Genomic DNA, 22,223 nt, shown 5'->3' on the forward strand with positions numbered 1-22,223 from the left:
TGCCTAAAGGTGATCGGAGCGGGACCTCGATAAGGGCAAGCGGTCGCGGCGCCTGTCTGCCGCCCCCGCCTCAGCCACTCCTGAGCTTCCGCAGGACTGGGCCCTGCCCGCGGGCAGCCTCTCCGCGCCGGCCGGCCCGGCCCGGGGGTCCGCCGCGGAGCAGATGCGCCCGGGAGCCGCGAAGACCCGCGCGGCGGGGCGGAGTGCGCGCCGGCTCGGAGGAGTGCGGTAGTGATGGCGGCGCGCAGCGAGCCTTTCCTGTCACTGGGTACTACGGCGCCCGGCCCTCCTCCGAGCCGCCCGGCCGGGCCCCCGGGCTCCCGTCTACAAGTGGCAATTTGACTTGCTCTGCTGCATGTCAGCAGGCGCCGTGCAAAGTGTGGAGACGGCCCGGGGACTGCGCGATCGCGGCTTAAAAAGGAGAAAAGCCAAACAAATAAACAAAACCCGCCCTCCCTAGCCGACATGCGGCTGCTGGAGAGGGCGAGGAAGGAGTGGTTCATGGTCGGCATCGTGCTGGCGATCGCCGGGGCCAAGCTGCAGCCGGCCGTGGGGGTGAACGGGGGTAAGTGCTGCCCCCCCGGCTCCGCGCGACTCCCGCCTCTGGACCGCTCTGGAGTCCCGGCAACGAGGGGACCCCGCCTTTGGAAAGTGTCTGCCGCTCCCAGGGGGCCCCCCCAGCCCTGGGCTCCCTCGCTGGTCTCTAATCTGACACCCCCAGAGAGGGTTTATAAGCAGGAGCTGGGCGAGGGAACTGGAAGCAAGTACCTGTGCCACCGGCCGGCCGTGCGCGTCCTCGGTGGCAAGTTGGGAGGCAACTAGGAGGAAACTTACTCCTCTGCCTGCCGGGGAGCATCCTACCCAGGGGCGCAGGGCGCCAGGAGCCCCTCGTCTGCTTTGGAGGGGGCACCATTATCTTGTGTGGACTTCTGATAAGGCCTCTGCCCCAGCGTTTAAAAAAACATTAATCGGTGAGGGCAGAAACAGAAAAAGGCCCCCCCCACCCCCTGTTCTCCTCCCACTCAGATTTCGGGGCCCACATGTGGGAGAGTCAAGGTTTTGCTGCAGTGGCTGCCGCTTCAGAAACTCCCAGGCTGACTGACACGTTGCACTTTTTCATTGCAGGACACCACTTCCGTGTGCCCTGGCCTCAGTTGCCACACTGCAGCCTCACAGACACAGCCTGTGTTGGACTGGGTGTCCTGTGTATTTTGGCGAGGAGATGTAGGCAGGCTACAATCACACCCAGATCTCTGAATAGTGGGAGCCTTGTAGTATGAGGGTAGGCATTGGTGGAAATCGCTGGAAATATCATTAACCATTTATATCTCCCCCTCCCTTTCCACCCTTAGACAACCATGTCCCAGTTTACATGAACATTCGTTGCAGGTCTTCAGTTCATTGTCTTTTTCACCTTGTTGGTCAGTGTCTAGAGTTATTGATAGTTTTGATACATCAGTCATTCAACAGGGGCAAATAAGGACAGAAGTGAGTACATACTTTTATGCTAAGAAGTGCCCAGGAGGAGAGTTGAAGCTCTTTGTACCTTTTTTGGTAAAGAATGATGGCAGTGAATGAAATGATCTCTTAGGACTGCCGTGGTTCCTTCTACCCTCTTCTACCCTCCTCCTTTCAGAAGTAGCTGCAGGGAATATTTTATAAAGGGAATTATTTCAACAAAGATAGTGGGAATTAGAAACCTTTTTGTTTATGTATTTTTCTGCCCTATTTTCAACTTAGTGTAAAGTGTGTAGAGTAAGTAACTGTGAAATAAAGCTGTGATGTGTCATGGTTTCTCTTTCTGAAGGTATCAGTGTCTGGCATTGCCTCTTTGTGAAAGCTGGTATGTCACATTCTGTCATCTTAGTGCCATTTCTAGCTAGATAGTAAGAATTAAAGTTGGAGGCTGTCTTCTTGGTGATCTGGCATGTATATATTCACTAGCTTTATTTGCACACTTTATAGTTTCAGATGTTAGATTTTTTTATTTGCTTAGTGTTAAGGTAAAATTACAAGTGATGTATGATCTTTAGGTTTAAATCTGCAGGGGCTAAGTTTGGTCAGGTACTTTTTATCTTACATTCCCAGGATGCTGGGGGTGGGGGGTGGGGCTAGGGTTATTGGAAATCATTTTCCATCTGTGACATGTGTGAGATGAGTTCTGTAATCCTATTTGTTCCCTTAGACTCTGCTTCTTAAAGTCTTGGTATATTATTATACCATAGAAATGTTTTTCCCCCCACTTGTACTAATACTTATGCCATTGATCTAGCATAATTCATTTCTTTGTATAATTTTAAGAGTAGAATGTGCAGAACTGTAAGAGACCTTTAAAGTATTTTAAACCAACATGCTTCTTGTACAGTTGAGGCTACTGAGACCTGAAGTCAGGTGAGCCATTCTAGGTTAAATTAGCTAATTTATATAAGAGCAAAGGCTGGAGACCAGATACCTCCCACTTCCCCCTTATACTAGTTGCAAAATCCACATAAATTCTCTTGCAAAAAAAAAACATTAAAAATGAACAACCATTATTAAGAAAGGCTCTGTGTAATAACATTCCGTGCCCTGAATTTTAGCTCGCAGGAACAGAGCAGAATCAGCTAATCCTAGACAACAGCGTGCTCAGGTGACTGCTTTCAGCGCTGTCCATCTGCAAATATTACTTTTTCTAAAAACAGAAGTTAAACAATTGTGTGGGATTATTTAGTATAGCCTGGCAGGCTAATCTTGCCTCTTTAGTTGAACTTTTATTTGAATGTCCCACTTGTAAGCCCTCTTAAATAAAAGCAAACCTCCAAAATAATCCCAAATAACATTTAAAAATTTTTTTTAATTTTAATTTTTTAAAAAGATTTATTTATTTATGCATACAAGAGCTGGGGTATAGGCCAGAGGTGCAGGGGGTGAGAGGATTCACCAGAGACAGAGTGGGGAGCAGAACAGGCAGACTGAGTGAAACACACTGCTGAGGGGAGCAGCGGGCCACATAGGAGAGGTCTGCCTCGCCATGTGGGTTGCTCGCTTGCCCGCGGGGGATCAAACTCATGCTGCAGAGGCTGTGTATAGCTTCATAGTGCGGTGCTTAACCCCTTGCACCACCAGGGAGGTTGCTAAATCACATTTTCATTCCACTTACTGAGATAACAGAAATCTAGGAACAAGGATAGGAATGGTTGCTGTAAAATCTTTGTCACAGTCTACTCTTTAGAATGGTCTTTTTGCTGTAAATTTTAGTCAAAGATTCTGTTTTAGCCCCAAAGTAGATGGGGTGTGCTGGCTGTGAAGATGCATCTGTGGACAAGACCCTGCTCCTGACTGCAGCCGTGTTGCCAGCTCTAGCTCATCCTGTATAGAAATGCTAGAATCACCGCTGTGGGCAGAGCCACAATCGATTAAAAGTAAGGTCTCATCAAAAACAGGTGATTAGGGGCCTCCCCGGTGGCGCAGCAGTTGAGCGCTGGGTTGCGAACCTGCCCACGGCCTCTGCGGCGCCAGTTCGATCCCCGGCTGCTCCCCGGCCACCAGAGGAGGGTCCCACATGGCGCGCAGACCTCTCCTGCTGCCCCCTGCTCCCCTCAGCAGTGTACTTCGGTCCTTCTGCCTGCTCTGCTCCCCGCTCTGGCTCTGGTGAATTCTCTCACCCTCCCGCGCTTCTGACTGTACCCAGTGCATGTGTAAACAAAACAAACGAACAAACAAATAAACAAATAAATAAACATGCCTCTATAAAAAAAAAAAAAAAACAGGTGATTAGAGGAAAAATAAATAATATGAGCTTTAAAAAGCAAGATATTTAAAATTCCTGGGCTATGTCTACTTTCAAAACAAGAGTAGTTTTTTGGCCTTAAAATTTGCTTCTAAATCACCTTCCTCAAGTTGTTGAAGAAATATTGTTTTTAAATGTAAGCTGCCAAGACAGATTCACTCGCAAGTATAGAAATAATGTACCACTTAAAAAAAATTCTGGCCAGCCTTTACTGCCCTAAAACGTAATGCCCGTGGATTTGGCTTCAAGCTTTTGTTCCCTTTTCTCAGCTCTTCACAGAATATTTGGTGTAAATGCCAAGTGTAGTACCTGCTCTGCTCCCCGCTCTGGCTCTGGTGAATTCTCTCACCCTCCCGCGCTTCTGACTGTACCCAGTGCATGTACAAACAAACAAACAAATAAACAAATAAATAAATAAATAAAAAGAATTTACTGTGACCTGTGAGGAGATCACTGCAAGTGTTTAAAGTATGGTAGTTGCTCAATAAATACTGAATGTAGGATTTTTTCCTTAGCTTGAAATTGAGTGGTATTTGTAGGTGCGTTTGAGGGTTGCAAGGAATGGACGAACATAATTGTGGGCTTGTTGTTTTAGTTGTTTTTGTTGAAGTTGTATTCGTTTCCCAGGCCTGCGACAACAAATTACCGCAAACTCATTGGCATGAAAAAAACAGAAATTTATTCTGTCACAGTTCTGGACACTAGATGTCTGAAGTCACGATGTCAGCAGGGCACTGCTTCCATGGAAGCTTCCAGGGGGTTTCTAGTTTTTGGTGGTTACCAGCTCTCCTGGGCATTTCTTGCCTTTACTAACTCTAGTCTTTGCTTCTGTCCTCCCATGGCCAATGCTGCACTGTTTGTAACTTTGTTCAAATTCCATTTTTGTAGAATATCAGTTACTGGATTAGAGTTCATCCTAATCCAATAAAACCCCATGTGAAAAGACCTTATATCCGGAGAAGGTCATTCTCCTAGGTTCTGGGTAGGCATGAACTTGGGTGTATGTGTGTGTTGGGGGGCGGGGGTGGGAGGGTGAAAGCAGGGGGCTACATTCCTGTATTCAGTCCAGGACTAGAAGGCTGAATAGGATGTCAGATATGAGATGATCTCAGATTTTAAAATGTTGGTAGATGTCAGGGTTTGTCCACCTGGGCACGGCTGATATTTTGGGCGTGCTAATTCTTTCTGGTAATCCTAGGCCTTTCAGATGTTTAGCAGAATTCCCCACTTCTCTGTCTGTCAGAAGCCAATGATACACTCTTCTCCTCTTCTCCTGAGTGATAACAACCAAAAAAAAAACAAAAACAAAACAAAACTCCAAACGTTGCCAAGTGTCTGGAGAACCACAGGTCTGCCTGGATAAAATGACCTTTTTTTTTCTGAGTCCTGTCTTTTAAAAGAATGTAATTTTCAGGTTCACACATTAATTCTTGAAGTCAATTGTGTGCAAGCCATGAACATAAATAAATATTGGGTTTGCCCTTTTTGTCCTCACAGCGCTGAAATGACTGGGGTGATGAAACCTCACTCCAGACAGGGTCTTCCCGAGGGCAAGAATCAGGCTTGTTTGACTCACCACAGTGTGCTCAGGGCCTGGCACAATTTAATAATAATTACCGTTTTAACAAGATACCGTTAAGAGCTCTGTGACTCTATATGCATTATCTCATTCACATAGTAAGTGCTTCATAAATATTCGTGGAATGGATACTCTGGGGCAGAACCGAATGCATGCATGAATACAAGCTTTCATTTCTGGTTTCCTAGGAGTAAAATCCTATTTGCTAAAGAGAAGGCGACTTCTGGTTTTTTTCCCCTTTGGTTCAGGAAATTTTGATTGTTGTAAAAGCAAAAATCACATCTACTGGGTAGATATAATTAGGACCTGTGTGGAAAACAGGTAGCCTGTGCTCTGGTGTGACAGTGCAGTTTCCTTCTGTTCTCCTCGTCTAAGGAGACTGTGCTGAGCTGGACAGCCCAGTCCTTGTCCTCTGGAAAATCCTCTCTGGAGTTAGACCACATCAGAGCAAATGCTGGACTATCAGGACAGCGATGGGCTAGGGGCACACTAAGACTTAAAGCGCTGTTTGTGCTCCTCCAGTGGACTCTTCCATCACACCAAGTTATCTACTGGAAATTCTTATCTAACGGAAACTCATTTCTCTTTCTAGGACCGCTGAAACCCGAAATAACTGTCTCCTACATTGCTGTGGCAACGATATTCTTCAACAGTGGACTGTCGTTAAAAACAGAGGTATTGTTACTGAGGGCCACTTGAAAAGTAGGGAGAAAAATGTATTTTGTACTGTTTTGAAATTTCAGAATCCTTTTGCAAAGCTGTGTGTAGCTGTGGTCTGAAGGCTTCACGCAACAGGAAATAACTTGGACCTGTGTTTTGTACCTACTGTGGTAGACACCTCATATTTGAGTGTTATGAACCCTGAGGATATAGTTTTAATAGGGCACTTAAATTGAAGCATCTTCCTCAGGTAACAGCGGTTGCGTCAGTGGTACCCAGGGTGACACACGAGACCAACTGATGTTTAGTTGGGGGTTGCATAACTTTTGTGGGTCATTTTTTTCTTCTCAGGCCAGAAGTTGTTCAAATGATGCTTTTTCTGTTATAACTTCTAACTCAGTTGAATCTTTCAAGAGAGTTTACTCTTTGCTAGCATATCTGTTATTTTAGCTCTTTTAAGAGAAATATTGGTATTTTTCATATTAAGTCACAGTCTATCTTGAGAACATAGAAGTAATGTTATTTATCGATCCAGGTGCACTGAACATGGGATTCTTTTAAAATGGAAGAAATCCAGACATATTTTATATACAAGAGAGGAAGGAATGAGTGAAATAATACCGATTTGTTATTGAAGAAATTACATAGAGCTTGCCGTTCTAAGATGCTTATTCTTATGTAGACAGGGAAATTTCAGTATGTATAGGAAGGATTTTTTTTGGTGGGGGAGAAGCTTAAAGTTAAAATTTTGTTTCAGCATTATGCATTCCCTTTATTTAAATTTAGTTTTTTAAATATGAAGTATGATTTGAGTGAAGACCAAATTTAGTTACCTCCTTTTATAATCCTAGTATTAAAAAAAAAGGGTTTTACTAAAATTGTATATTCTGTGGTTAGCTTTTCATTCGGGCATTGTTGATGTAGATTGGATCCCAGAGTATTGTTTATGACTGATAAATTGTATTTCGAGAATGCTAAACAGTCTCACTGATTACCTGCTCTGTAGGTAACTGATACTGGACAGGATTTCCTAAATATGTCAAGTTCCCATTTTTATATGTTATATTGATAGGAAAGGGCTAAGATGAGTGCTTACAGGACACAGACATTTCTGTCAACACCCGAGTTCTACGATTGGCCTTTGAATGTGGGGCCTGGTGATGCAGAAAGACATTTGCCACTGACATGGTGCTGATCTTCCTTGGAGGTCTTCCTGCTGACCTTGGCTGATAATCTTTGCGGAGCCTTCCCCATGTCTTCTGTTTGAGATGTTGCTCTAACTACATGTCCCCTGGTGGCAGCCCAATGGCTATAGCTGTTACTTATGCCCTAGGAAATCTGGCAAGATTTGATCTTCCCCTCCTTAGCTTCCTGCTTAATGCTATTCTGTAAAGGAGCCAACTTTGTGGGATGCAGGAACTAAAGAAGGAAGAATGTCATAGATTTTCCCTGGGGATCAAATTCTTCTGTCAGCACCAAGGAGACCTTCAGAGCCATCCAACTAATTTGGATCTAATGATGAGATGCCTTGATCCTGTGCTCTATCTCTGTATCTAAGGAGCGATCAAAGCCATTTCCTCCATCAAAGGCCTTTTTCAAACTAACAGACATTAAGACATTTTCAAGATTCATTTAACTTAAGAGGCCCTAGATTACATCATTGCGTAATGTCAAACCATCTCTAAATTCTGCTAATTTCCTGGGCAACCAAATAATTTTTCAGTTAGGTGGTAGCGGTTTATTGTTCTTTGTCTTGTAGTTAATAATCTTAAATACAGTGGGGGACTACTACTTTTATATCCTGTAGGTCCTAGAATAGTGCATTTTTTGCACATATGAAACAGGACGTTACTATTGACTTAAGGGTCTTTGAAAACAAAATAAAGTTTACACTGGTCCCATTAAATTTGATTTATACTGAACGTTTCATGTAGTATAATTTATATACTGTCATAGTGATGTGTATTCTAAGATTTTTTTTCTAATTTATTAAAATGATAAAAAAATCATGTTAATACTTCATGTCAAAAAGATTTCATGCTAGATCTTTAGTTTTATGACTAGTGATTGCTAGTTTTTAAAGTATCTATTGAACTGATTTCCAAAATAAGATCATATTTGAAATGTATCTTTATATTTATTTAATGCAAACCTACGGTTTCAGAGGTTTGTCTCTTTAGCTGGCTGAGGCAGACCAGTCTCATCAACAAGTACCTGTCAAGTCCTGGCTACAGGTACTGACTGTGCTTGGCACTGGGATAGAAAAAAGATGAGCAGGATTGTGTGGTCTGGAATAGGCTCCTGATTAGGGAACTTTACACAGGCTTGTCTTTATTTTTCTAAACAGATTTTTTTTAAAGTTCCATTAGTTTGCAAGTAAAATAGCAAATTCTAAATTTTGGGTTTACTGTTTGTTTTCAGCCCAGAGCTATGAGACTGACTTTCAGAAAGTGAATCAAATAAAGGTCAAATAAGGGTTAGACGGGAAATTGATGTGTAATGAAAATACTTCTGCATCCCAGTCAGAGCGCCTGCTTTTAAGCAATTCTTGATGCTGTCGGTGAGAATCTGGTGTAATCAGTCTGCCCAGTGTCTCCTTAAGCTTATTTTAATGGAATTTGACCTGTATTACATGTGAATAAACAAAATGTCATGCAGAACCAACTCTTCAGTTATTCATGATGGCATTTATTTGAGAACTTGGGCCCTGACTTCTATATGGATATATCTGGAACAATTCTATTTGGGATTTTATCATGTTTCCTTGCTTTTTCTTTCTTAGGATTAACTTATTTTTTCTTTATGGTTGTATGAATAAGATAGGGAAAGTACATAGCACTCGATTTTTGTGATTGTCTTGAAAATCTCTCTTAGGGACATTTCATGCCTGTTATTTCCTGCTGTTACACGAGGACTCATAACGCAAGATGATAGGCCTTTGCGATTCATTCTTGCTGTCTTCTTTACTGTTCCGTTGTTCTGACACAATGCCATTTGCTTTCCATTGTCATGTGTCTGCTCGGTTACTATTTTTAAAATGCATTTTATGTCTTTGCAAGTTTTCTGATTATGGAAGTGCTAGTTATTGATTATAGAAAGATTGGAAAGAAGAAAAAATAGCTACTATTAAAATGTTTTTTTCTAAGATTTATTTATTTATGCATACAAGAATTGGGGTACAGGCCAGAGGTGCGGGGGGTGAGAGTATTCACCAGAGACAGAGTGGGGAACAGAGCAGGCAGACTGACTGAAATACACTGCTGAGGGGAGCAGCAGGCAAGTCAGGAGAGGTCTGCTGCGCCATGTGGGTATCTCCCTGGCCAGGGATCAAACTTGTGCTGCAGTGGCTGTGGATAGCTTCGTAGGTTGCCTTTTAACCCCTGCGCCACCAGAGAGGCCCCTAAAATCTGTTTTGCAGGATTTTTTTCTAAACATGTTTTATGTATAGAATAATTAAAAAATAAAATGTGTGTGTGTAAATATGTGTATATAGATACACAATCCATAGGCACATACGTAGTCACATATAATCTTATTTTTTCATGTGACATTGTAGATAAAACTTTTTCATGTAATTTAATATTATAATTTAATTTTTCCTTCTGTATGTATGTGATTTACATCTTGTTTAATTTAATGAACATAAGTGAAAAGATACAAAAGTATATGTGATGTGAAGCCTTCCTTTCCTCCATCCCCACCAGATATCTAGTGTCCTTTGGAGATAATCAATGTTAACAGTTTCTCTAGATTTTTCTGGAGATATTCTATACAAAACATACATCTGTGTATTCCCCCTTTAACTGAAGTATTTTATACTGTTTGCCACATTACCTTATTTACTCAAAAAACATATCTTGGAGGTTGTTTCATAGCAAACACAAAGGGCTGCCAATTTCTTGATGTTCAACGCTCCCTGAGACAAGGTTCTTTTTTTTTTTTTTTTTTAAGAGGCATGTTTTTATTTATTTATTTATTTGTTTGTTTATACAAGCACTGGATACAGTCAGAAGCGCAGGAGGGTGAGAGAATTCACCAGAGCCAGAGCGGGAGGCAGAGCAGGCAGAAGGACTGAAGTACACTGCTGAGGGGAGCAGCGGGCAGCAGGAGAGGTCTGCACGCCATGTGGGACCCTCCTCCAGTGGCCGGGGAACAGCTGGGGATCGAACTGGTGCCGCAGAGGCCGCAGGCAGCTTCGCAACCCAGCGCTCAACCGCTGTGCCACCAGGGAGGCCCCTATTTCTTTTTGTATGCTAAAAGGATGCCATTTTATGATTGTGTCGTGATATATTTTACTAGTCCCCTAGTGATGGACATTTAGATCATTGGCAAGGTTTTGCATTTACAAAATACTGCAATGGGTAACCTCAGAATAGGCCATTTCCCATGCTGGGAGTGTGTGTGCAGGATTCATTCCTGAAGGTGAAATTGCTAAGTCAAATGAGATGTACCATTTAAGCTGTGACAGGTCTGCCAAGTCTGTGCAATGGTGCTAGGTGTGTAGGAATTCGTTGCTGAGAGAAGGGATGAGTTGCCAGATTTTCTCCATAGGTCGGGTGACAATATCCCTCTACTGGTGAAGTAGGGGAGGACCCCATGTTTCCATGTCCTGTCAATACATTTTTAACATGATTTATAATAAGTCATTACCTGCTGGTTACACCTTAAGTTATTTAATTATTCTCCCATTTTTGGACATGTAAGTTGTTTCTAGATTTTAATATTAGCGATGATGCCGTGATGCTCAAGTCTTATAGGTAAAAGATTTAGTGATGAAATAAGTCCAAATGAATGTTGACTAGACTTATTGTGATGATCATTTGTAATGTATACAAATATGGACTCATTATGTTTTATACCAGAAACAATTAAAATGTCACATGTTAATTATGTGTCAATTTAAAAATAGCCTGATTCATGTAATGTTGTTTGTGTACTAGTTTCTCTTCATAAATGGTTTTTTTACACTGTTACTTTGTGTCCTTCATTTTTGCAGGAGCTGACCAGTGCGTTGGTGCATATAAAACTGCATCTGTTTATTCAGATCTTTACACTGGCATTCTTCCCAGCAGCAATATGGCTTTTTCTCCAGCTTTTATCAATCACACCTATCAATGAATGGCTTTTAAAAGGGTATGTTCAAACAGTTTGAAGGCTCCACTTTTTTTTTTTTTTTATAGATTTATTTGTTTATTTATACAAGCACTGGGTACAGTCAGAAGTTCAGGAGGGTGAGAGAGTTCACCAGAGCCAGAGCTGGGAACAGAACAGGCAGACTGACAAAATACACTGCTAAGGGGAGCAGCGGGAGTAGCAGGAGAGGTCTGTTGTGCCATATGGGACCTTCGCCAGTGATGGGGGATTGAACCGGCGCTGCAGAGGCTGTGGGCAGCTTTGCAGCCCCGCGCTCAACCACTGTGCCACCAGGGGAGGCCCTGAAGGCTCCAATTTTTAATGGGGACTCTCTAGTAACATTGTTTCTGTGGCAACTATATACAAAGGGACTTAGGTGCGATCTCTTATGAGAAGAAATAAAAACATTTTTAATTTTATTAGTCTTTAAAATGATTGTGTTTCATCAAGGAGGTTCGTTTAGGAATTTTATGACAGAAACTTAAAGCACCTCATGCCTAATTTTAAGGTTCTAGGAGAGACATTTTTCTGGGAATTTTAAAGAGATGTGATGGGAGAAGCATGGAAGGACTGGAGACTGTAGAGCCAGCACACACATGCATCATGAAGGCTGTGAACTAGGAATTTTAATTTTTGCATTTTTGCAAAAATTTTTAATTTTTGTATTACTAAGTATATATAGTAGCTCCTGAGTGTAACATGTGCCTTTAGAATAGACACGAAAGAAGAGATTTATGGGGAACAAGCATTTCCCTTTTCACTTATTCTGTTTTATGTTTTGTAGGAGGGCTGAATTAATGATCAATTTTTATTAGGTTCTTTTCTTCCATTATATATATTGCTATGATTATTAAAAGGCTTTAATGATCTTTAAAGCTTATTCAAAGTGGTTTAAACTAGCCATATTCTAGCATCATGGCATAATAGCTAAAATTCTGAGCCAGGAGCCCAAAGGTGGCTCTCTGACTTGGCCATCATGACCACACTTGCTGTAACCTGATTTTAATTATGTAGGAGTTTAAATAACTGAAAAAATAAAACCACTGGAGCCTGGAGATCATAATGAAAACTTAGAATCCAGGCATCTGCAGCCTCTGTCTGAGCCAGGCTGCCTCTATAGTGTTGTTTAAGGCAACAGAGCACAGGCATCAGCTGTGTTTTACTTGCTCAGCACAACTTAGGCTGAATGTAGTGAAGACTATGTGTGACTGAAAAAACCCACTTATAATTGCATTTTCTTTTATTTTGCAGTTTGCAGACAGTAGGCTGCATGCCTCCTCCTGTGTCTTCTGCAGTGATTCTAACCAAAGCAGTTGGTGGAAATGAGGTCAGTTATGGGGCTCACTGCATTTAAATATAAGTGGTGCTGAGGTTTTATTTATATATTATTTTATATATTAATATCATATTATATAATATAATACATATATTATAAGGTTATATAATATATTCAGATAATATATATTATATAGTTATGTAATATAATATATAATATTACATATTAATATTATATCTATTACTTTATGAAGAAGTCATGTTACAGAAAATGCATAACCCATAGCAGCTTATTAAAGAAGGGGATGTGTTCACATATCACATATTTTTGTGTTCACATAAAATTGGTAATGTTGTGTGGAATTTAGAATTTCAAAGAGGAGAGCAAGGGAAATGAGTGCAACAGAGATGGTGAGTTTTCTACTTCAGTGGGAAGTTGGGAAATAGAGGACAAGGAACCCAACAGACTTTTTCATCTAAGTTATATGCTGTGATCATTCTTCAGGACTTAAAATATTTGTAATAAACTAAATTCATGGGAAAAGAATCATTATAATTGTCATGGCAAGTGAAGATGATATAAAAAGGAGAAATGAGTCCTGATTTCTAGTTGTAAGTTCAAGAGCCAGCTGCTGTAAGGACTTGTGGCAAAAGAAGAGCATTTGTATGTTGAAATAAAAAAATTGGCCATTTCAGAAGCTACTTATAGGTGGTTCTTCTTGGTTGTGCGGCCCTGCCATTTTATACTGAGGGACTTTGCTTTGTAATATCTTGTTCATCCTTTTCTACTTATATTCTTATTATTTTGTATTCTTAGTCCGCTTTCTTACATTCAGAAAAGAATACTGTTGAATGGGGAGGTTGAGTGTGATTAGTTGTATCAAATTCTGCTGACATGAGTTGTCTAAGTGAATTCTGAAACTTGACCATTAAATTAAGCTACATGGAAGTCATTGGCAACCTTGACCAGTCATTTTTTTTTTTTTTGATGAAATGTACAGGCAAAAGCTTGTTGGCAACGGGATCAAGAAAAAATGGGAAGAGAGAAAGCAGAAATAGGAAGCATAGCTCATTGTTTTGAGATCCTTATTGATAAAAAGGAAAAGAGAAATGGGTCTGTGTTGGGGGATAAATTAAGATTTTTTAAATGTAGAAATGATAGCATGTTTCCATCATGATGGATCTGTACAGTAGGGAGGTAGCTATTGAGATAAGGGAATGCTGGGATGCTTTATTCCTCAAGCAAGAGAGAATGAAATTGAGTTATGTGGGCTTCTGTGGGAACTTGGGCCTTTTATTTATCATTATAGCTGGAAAGGCAGAGTGTGTGGATACTGAATCGTGCAAAGGGATGTCCTTCAGAATCTTCTTCTGATCCCTTTTTTTAATTTTCTTAATAACTGAGAGTGATGATGGGGTAGGCGGTATTAATCTTGAATGAGAGGAAAAAACACAATTGCCCTCTACATTTAGCCTCATGGCGTAGCAGTGGAATTGACAGATTGTTGGATTTAACCAGCATTACATTATGCCAGATAGTTGCCACAAAATTAGTGAGATAGAGTCTTGGACTAGTGCCTACCTTGATTATCTCTCTAATGCCTTGAAACAATTTGAGAAGTCTCTTTTGGTATATTTGAGAACACTGTTAATTGGCTAAAAAGTGTCATTTCTTTCTTTGTTTCTAATCTGATTCCCTAAAAGCTTCTAAGGCTCAAAATCCTGTTTGTTCACAAATGACTTTTGGCATAAGTTCAAAGTTCACCCATTTTCTTGATATTAACATATAGTATTAGATTCTTGTGAAGCGTATTTACATGTTCATTCCCCAGTAGACATTTAAATTTTTTTACATTAATGTTGCCTATTAAGAATGTTGAATTTATGAATATCTCCTTTGTTTTGTTAAGTCATCAGTCTGGTTCTTTAAATGTTTATGTTGTACAACATAACCATTATCAGGCATTTCTGTAGTGCTGGGTGGTAAGATATTAGCTGTTCTCAAATATTGAAAATTGAGCTGTAGATTCAAAGCTAGCAAAGTCCAGTTAGTAAGTTCTTCTGATGTAGAATGAATAGACTATTTTTATTTATGCTAGATACTGAAAGAAAATGATCTGCAAGTAAAGATATTAGATAATTTTAAGTTCAGTGTTTTTCTAAAATAATGTCACAAGGTAATGAATTTGTTGAAGTAAATGTAAGGGGAGATTAGTCTCTTGTGTGATATATTAGGAAAAAACCTTAAAGATAGGAAGTGAGTTTATTGGTGCACATAAATAAGAAGGTCCAAAAGTCAAGGTCACTTCCAGATGCCATTTGGTGAAGGTTTTGATGCTACGCTGTGATTCTCTGCTCTGTCTTGCACATAGTGGCTTGGTGCTGTCATGTAGGAAGATTACGGGGGCGCAGTCCCATACTCCTCTGTTCTTTCAAAGTCTTCTTTGCAGTGTTTATGACATATAGAATCTTTTTTCCTTGCAGATTTCATGTTACTATGCTTCTTTACATTTATCTTATGCTCTCGTATGTTTATATATACAATGTTAATATGTATTCATATGTTTAGTATATGCTCTTCTGCATTCAAAAGGATATGTGATTATGTAGCATGTTTTTATTTAGTGATTTGGGGGATGTATCAGATAGAAGAGTGTCATTCGAAAGGTTTCTTTTATTTTTATTTATTTATTTTTTAAAGATTTATTTATTTATTTATACAAGAACCAGGGTCAGGCCAGATGCGTGGGAGGGTGAGAGGATTCACCAGAGACAGAGCGGGGAACAGAACAGGCAGACTGACGAAACACACTGCTGAGTGGAGCAGCCGGCAAAACAGGAAAGGTCTGCCTCAGCATGTGGGACCCTCGCTGGCCAGCCGGGATCCAACTGGTCTTGCAGAGTCTGTGGACAGCTTCACAGCGCTGCACTCAACTGCCTGTGCCACCAGGGGAGGCCTGGTTTCTTTTATTTTTATTTTGCAAAGTTGTTGTATAATTTAGGAGGAATTTTTTCCCATTAATTTATACACCTATCATTTTAAATGCATTTTTGGATAAAACTGTTGTTTAGCAGAAGATTTTGTCATGGATTGAAAGAGTTGAATGCCTTTAAATTCACAGCTTGTACTTTGGTGAGAAGTAACCTCGTCAAGTTAAAAAATGTTTTCTGGTTGTATAAATTCAGTGGTTTTGTGTCAGTGAGTCAACTAGAATTGATAATGTTTTTACAGCAGAAGGAATTCCGTGTATTATATAATGATGTGGGATTATCCTTTAGGTGTTTAAAATGAGATTTTTTTTTTTTAAAAAAGATTTATTTATTTATTTATACAAGCACTGGGTACAGTCAGAAGTGCGGGAGGGTGAGAGAATTCACCAGAGCCAGAGTGGAGAGCAGAGCAGGCAGACTGATGAAGTACGCTACTGAGGGGAGCAGCGGGCTGCAGGAGAGGTCTGCGCGCCATGTGGGACGCTTGCCCGGTGGCCGGGGATCAACTGGTGCTGCATAGGCTGTGGGCAGCTTCGCAACCCAGCGCTCAACCACTGCGCCACTGGGGAGGCCCTAAAATGAGATTATTTAAAGTTATAGCTGATTGACAGTTTTGTTTTGTAGCTTTAATATTTTAAACCTTTTTCATTTAAATACCGAAAACATGGTTAGGCTCTTTATGTAATTGCTATTTATGCATTCCAGTGTTTTAAATGCAACTTTTCAAAACTACAAGACTATAGAGGTGCTGTCGGTATGGTCTGATTGGTGGTGCTAGATTATGTGTGTGTGTGTTCCTTTTTAAAATGACAGAAAAGGCAATACGACTTGGTAAAAAGGTAGGTCAAAATGTTTTCTATTTTATTCTAACATGGGAGACAGAATAAACACTAATTCCTTGCTTAAAACTGTATACACTCATTTGGTTTAAATTTCTGTTCCATATGTTAAGTCCCATGGTGAAAAAAATTACTATTTTTCCCACAACCTTCCAAAGGTTTTAAAACTGACAGGATTTGTGTGAAGAATTACCGTGTTTAAATTCAAGTAACATCTGCCCTACCAGAGGGATTCCTTTCATAAAAGTTTCTTTTCTTCTTCTTTTTTTTAATGAGTGCTTTTTTTTTTTAAACATTTATTTATTTATTTTTGTACAAGAACTAGGGTATAGGCCAGAGGCAGAGCAGGGAGCAAACAGGCAGATGACTGAAATACACTGCTGCCGGGAGCAGTGGGTGAGACAGGAAAGGTCTGTGCGCCATGTGGGACCCTCGCCAGTGGCCGGGGATCGATCCCGCGCTGCAGAGGCTGCGGGCAGCCTTGCAGCCCAGCGCTCAACCATGGTGCCACCAGGGGAGACCCCAAAACATGGTTATTTCAGCCATGAAAATAAGCAACCCTCACCACTAGCAGCAGAGCACTGGCTGCAGGCATGTATGTTTGCTTGTTAGTTGTTGTGTTTCTCAAAGTGAAATCCAGAGATGAACTGCAATTGCATGACCTGGGCTGATGAGGGGGAAAACGTTTTCTATTTTTACTCTACACCTGTTGGATTAGACTATGTGGTGGATGGGCCTCTGGAGTCTCCTTTTTAAAATGATGAAATCCACCCTATCTACAAAAGGTGTGTAAAGTGCATGTATGTATCTGTGTGTGTGCGTTTCAAGAGGAATAATCAGCACTGCTGCGTGTACCCTTCAGCTTGAGAAACAAACGTGCTGTTGGTCCGTAATTAAGCACCCGCTTTACGCGGACACTGTTTTCTACTATGAGGAACAAAAAAAAAGAAAAAGAAATCTGGTGCTTGCCTTGGAGAAGCCGGAGTTCAGTGTGGACATTCCACCGTTCAAAACCTCTATGTCATAAATCTTACAACCCAGGCAAAATAGAGTGAAATGACTTTATATTGGCTCCAATCCTCAAATTATTGGTGGAGGAAAAAACAAAAGGCACCCCAAGTGAGTTGAGCCCCACTCAGCTTCAGTGTGGGGGATCGGGACTATGCTTCTTGCAGGTGTTTACACAGCTGGCCTCCTTAGGAAGGCGCGCTACTCTCACCATTGAACACATTAACTGGCATTTTAATCATATGTTAGTTAGCAGCTTGGAGGATTTTAGAGCCCTTTATTAGTCCTGCAGGATTCCAAATACTTTTTTAAAATTGTGGTAACGAGGGTTTACAACACTGTGAATATTTTAGGAGTACAGGTTCATATGTTTGTTTGAATGTTGCTGCAGCACGCCTGCCACCCAAGTGCCCACCATCGGCCATGGAGCTACTGGGTTCCCCCGGCCCCCGTGTTCCTACTCTTCTTCTCTCTCCCCACTTGGTAGCCTCCGTTCTGCAGATTTCCAGGGTTTGTTTCCAAATACATTTGAAAGACAAGTTTTGATTTCAGATGCAGTAGAAAGGTAACAAGTTAAAAGTACGTGAGTGTTTAATTCATCAATGGGGTTACTGCCCAGATCTCTACGCAGGAAATTTAAGAATGTCTCCTGAGCAAAGAAAATTATTACATGTGGTGAACTCTTTAAGTCCTAGACGGAGGTCATGGCAGCCTGAGTGTATTTAAAAAAGGGTTTCTGTCTGCTTGGAAAGTAAATGAAGCCCTCATTACTAACTTTAAAACCACAGCTATGAGAAGGCTTGTGCCGGAGGTGAAAGATCAAGATCATCACAGCCCAAGTGGAGACAGAAAGTTCAATTTCTGACTTATCAGGGAGGCATGAAACATTTCAGGGTTATTTTGCATTATCAGTGGGGAGTTGATCTGGCTAATCCAATGCATGAAGATAAGATTCATTGAAACATTTATAAAGGCATTTAGAGTAGATCTAATCAGCAGAGAGAGGCCTTGAAGTGAGAGGGAAATCTGATCTGTCAGTCACTGCCTCCCCAGTGCAATCCCTTGCCTGCCTGGGCCTTGCCTTTCTCTTCTGTTAAATGGGGTTGGTTCCCGCCTTTGAGTGCAGTGCAAGTTTGATGGTGTCTTATACCCAAAAAAAGGCTGTGGTGTGGAGCTCTCTTGCAAGCTGTCAGGTGTACATGCTCCCAGCCTCCTAAACTCCCTGGGAAATGGTAATAGATTTTCCTCTTTGACAGATGACAGAACAGAAGTAACAGCAGTAGCAACAAAAAGATTTCATGTTCCTACTCTTCTTCCACCTGTACCTTTTAACTTCGGTCGCACCTTCTAGGTTGGGCTAGCCTTCTTCGCACGAGCAAGAGTTGACTCTTCTAAACTGTTGTAAACCTTGTTTGAAACATGCCTAGTTTCTGTCCCAAGGTTTTGTGTGTGACTTAGAACTCTCCTTTAGCCCCGCAGTGCCTTTCAAATCGTCTTCCATTTCTTTTTTTTTTTTTTTTAAATTTTATTGTTATATTCCCCATACAATTGCAGCCCCCCCATTCTGACCCCAATCCCTCCCCTCCCGCCCCCGCCCCCCTAAAAGTGTCTCTGGTTCATAGTTTTTTGTTCATTTTGATTTTCACTTTCTTATAGTTATTCATTTTCCTGGTCCCTTATTTAAGTTTTCTAGATTCCTGCTATGAGTGAGACCATCCGGTATTTTTCTTTTTCTTTTTGGCTTATTTCGCTGAGCATGATCCCTTCCAGCGCCATCCATGTTGCTGCAAATTGCATGTGTTTATCTTTTTTGAATGCTGAGTAATATTCCATGGTATATATGTACCACATCTTCTTGATCCAGTCATCTATTTTTGGGCATTTGGGTTGTTTCCAAAGCTTAGCTATTGTAAACAGTGCTGCTATAAACATAGGGGTGCAGGTGTTCTTTGGAATTGATGTTTCTGTGTCCTTTGGGTAAATACCTAGGAGTGGAATTGCTGGATCATATGGAATCGTCTTCCATTTCTAATTCAGGAGCTGGTTTCAGTTCTCGTTCTGCTCTGCCTACCTGTAGCCTCTGACACCTTGTCCACTCCCTTCTGCTTCTCTAATACGCTTTTCTCCTGATTCTCTTCCTACAGCTCTCATCACTCCTTTGCTCCTTGCCTGGCTCATTTCTCATTCCAGGGACCTCGTTTGAAAGCCCTCGTTTGGCATGACTGGATTCCTGTTCTGAGTCCATCTTCTCTTTACACTTGAAGTCCTGTGGCCCTCACCTTTGGGTCCAGCTCTGCCTCCAGCATTAGGCCCTGTCCTGACCTTGGCGGGGAGTGTTTAAGCCATGCTGGCTCTGCACGCGGTTTGCCACTGCAGCTGTTGTATCTTATTATAGAGAATTTGATTATTTTTACCTTTTATTTCCAAATGTGGGGCATGTGTGCTTTTTAGGTTCTGTGATTTTTCTTACATCACCTCCCTGCCAGTTACCGATACAGTTGTATTTATGAAGTTATTACTGAAAATAGGAAATTTATTTTCAATAAATTAAATCTAAGATAACTTAGCTCTTTTCCCTGGCCTCATCCCCAGCTAGCTGTATAATCTTGGGGTTTCTCTTTTTCTGTTTTTTAGTCCATCTTGTGTGGGCAGGGTTGTTTCAGATGAAAACCCTTGGGGGGAAAAACATGAAGAGACCTAGGTTTCATTTCCTTGTCAGCAGACTTCTGCCTGGGCTGCGTCAGAATTCATCTTTTCTTCTGCCCACAGGAGGATACTTTTTGTGCCTCTGTGGTGACACTCACCCTTAATCCGATGTTTTGGGGGCATGCCTTTGGCTCTCCAACAATTTTTGATCACTCTTTACAGGAACTGATTTTCTTTGTATCCCTTTCCTGAGTATCTGTGATAAAAATGGCAAAGGGGGGCCTCCCCTGGTGGTTCAGGTGGTTGAGCGCAGCACTGTGAAGCTGTCCGCAGCCTCTGCAGTGCCGGTTCGATCCCTGCCGGCCGTCGAGAATCCCACATGGCACAGCAGACCTCTCCTGCCTCACCCGCTGCTCCCCTCAGCATTGTATTTCGTCAGTCTGCCTGTTCTGTTCCCTGCTCTGGCTCTGGTGAATCCTCTCACCCTCCCGTGCATCTGGCCTGTACCCTGTACCCTTGTATGCATGAATAAATAAATCTTTAAAAAAAAATGCAAAGGAGGACTCAGGAAGCTAGAGATGACTCCAGTTTCCCCATAACCCTAAAATGGTCCCAACAGAGTTGCTCTGAACATGAGGAAGTCACTTACATCGTGGGGATTTCTACCATCGGATGTTCTTAATCTGTCTCTCATATATTGAAATGGTGGCAGAACAAAGGGGGTAGAAAGAGCAGAGTTCTTTCTAGATGAGATATCGTTTCTCACTGATGCAAGTACATTTCAGATCCTGTCCAAAGGGCTTATGTGGGAGTTATTCAAGAGTTTACACTACACAGTGTTGCTCATTTACTGAGACTACTGAGCCTTCACTTACAGACTTGGAGACAGTGTGATGCAAAGTTCCAGTCTAATTACAGTTACATTAACTTTACACTGGTTGGAAAAGAGTAGTTTCTCAGACCTTGATGTGTAAGTCTAAAAATCAGTCTGAGAAATTAACTATATGAAGTAAAGCATGTATGTGTGTGTGTGTATGTGTGTATAAACACGTACATATTTGTATATAAGTACATGTATTATTTTCACATTTTGTTTGAAGCACTTCTGAAGGTAAAAGGAAAAAAGCCTGCTTTAAGAAACAGTTTGCCAAAGGTTGATGAAGTTTTACAACTCTTGGCCCAATTCATTATGAACTGATTATCAGTATAGACAGAGAAAAAGAAGTTCATGAAGTTAGATGCTTGCTAGTTGAAGGAGTCTTTTACTTGTTGGAGGGAGCCTGACCTCAGGTCTTACAAAGCCTCTTAGAGAGAAGAAATGCTGGCATTTTTCTGCTATTGCTAATAAGGGCACCACTTGGGATGCACAGAGCCCACGGCTGGACAGCCCTGGAACAGCTGTGGTCAGTTGCTCCTCCTGAGTGCAGCAGGTCGCTGCTCACCTGCTTGGTCCCTGCTGGACCATGGTGAGCTCTTGCCATCCAAACAGAAGACTGCTTCCAGGGGCGTGCCCTGATTTGGTCATCGCTCGCAGTGCTTTGCACATATTCATTCCATTTAGCAACCTTTTGGGAGGGAGGTTATTTATCCCCCTTCTATAGATGAGCAAACTGACGCGAGGAGAGATTAAGAAACTCGTGTAGGGTTATGGAACACAAAAGAGGTACAGCTAGGAGGCAGGCCCAGTGCTCTGCTTTCAGTGCTAGTGCTGCAGCCTCCCTTTACTGCCTCTCTCGAGTTAACTGGAGGTGGGCAGATGTCCCCTCCAGCTTGACCTGGCTTACCTACCTGGACAACCTACATGAGAAAAATAAAAGTTGACCTGGCAATAGACTGCAAGGCCAGTAATGAGGTGAAAAACGATCCCTAAGGAGCTGTGTAGGTATTGATTTTCTGCATGACTGGAAACCTCCCTTCAGGAAGCTTTGCCAGTTTCTCTGCCAGGGCTCTGCATTACTTATCTGTCAGGCACAGGGAGCAAAGAAAACTGTAAACACCGGTATGTCTCACTGAGGCTTTCCTTAGATGGCAGGCAGGAAGATGTCTTTAAAAACCTTGTTTTTTTGAGGAACATTGGTTTACACACAGTTTCAGGAATATAGCATCACACCTGCACAAGGGCCTGTACCACGCCACGCCACGCCCACCACCAGAATTTCAGGTACCACTCACCACCGTCCAGTCAATGCCCTCTCCCCTTCTGCCCACTCCAGCCCCCCTCCCCACTGGTAACCACCTTTCTTGGTCAGAGGTAAGGGATTGTTTTTGTCTGTTCTCTGCCTTCTTTCCTTATGAGGACCTCTGTTTCTTATTCACAGCTCTA

General features: G+C 41.6%; 1 protein-coding gene across 6 annotated transcripts in view; it reads left to right on the top strand.

The window, feature by feature from the left end:
• Positions 1–465: 465 nt before the first annotated feature.
• Positions 466–22,223, top strand: part of SLC10A7 (solute carrier family 10 member 7) — a gene marked incomplete at both ends in the record, with an annotated part of 186,444 nt that continues 164,686 nt past the window's right edge. For 5 of the 6 annotated variants that reach the window (XM_084244755.1, XM_084244756.1, XM_084244759.1 and 2 more), the window contains 4 exons: positions 466–565; positions 5,941–6,023; positions 11,005–11,141; positions 12,393–12,468. In XM_084244755.1, coding sequence (XP_084100881.1) covers positions 466–565; positions 5,941–6,023; positions 11,005–11,141; positions 12,393–12,468 — 396 coding nt within the window. Of the gene's footprint in view, positions 566–5,940; positions 6,024–11,004; positions 11,142–12,392; positions 12,469–22,223 lie in introns of those variants that run through there. The other variant, XM_084244760.1, reaches the window with a different exon arrangement.

The sequence above is a fragment of the Talpa europaea genome, assembly GCF_964194135.1.
Source record: "Talpa europaea genome assembly, chromosome: 10".
NCBI classification, from domain to species: Eukaryota; Metazoa; Chordata; class Mammalia; order Eulipotyphla; family Talpidae; genus Talpa; species Talpa europaea.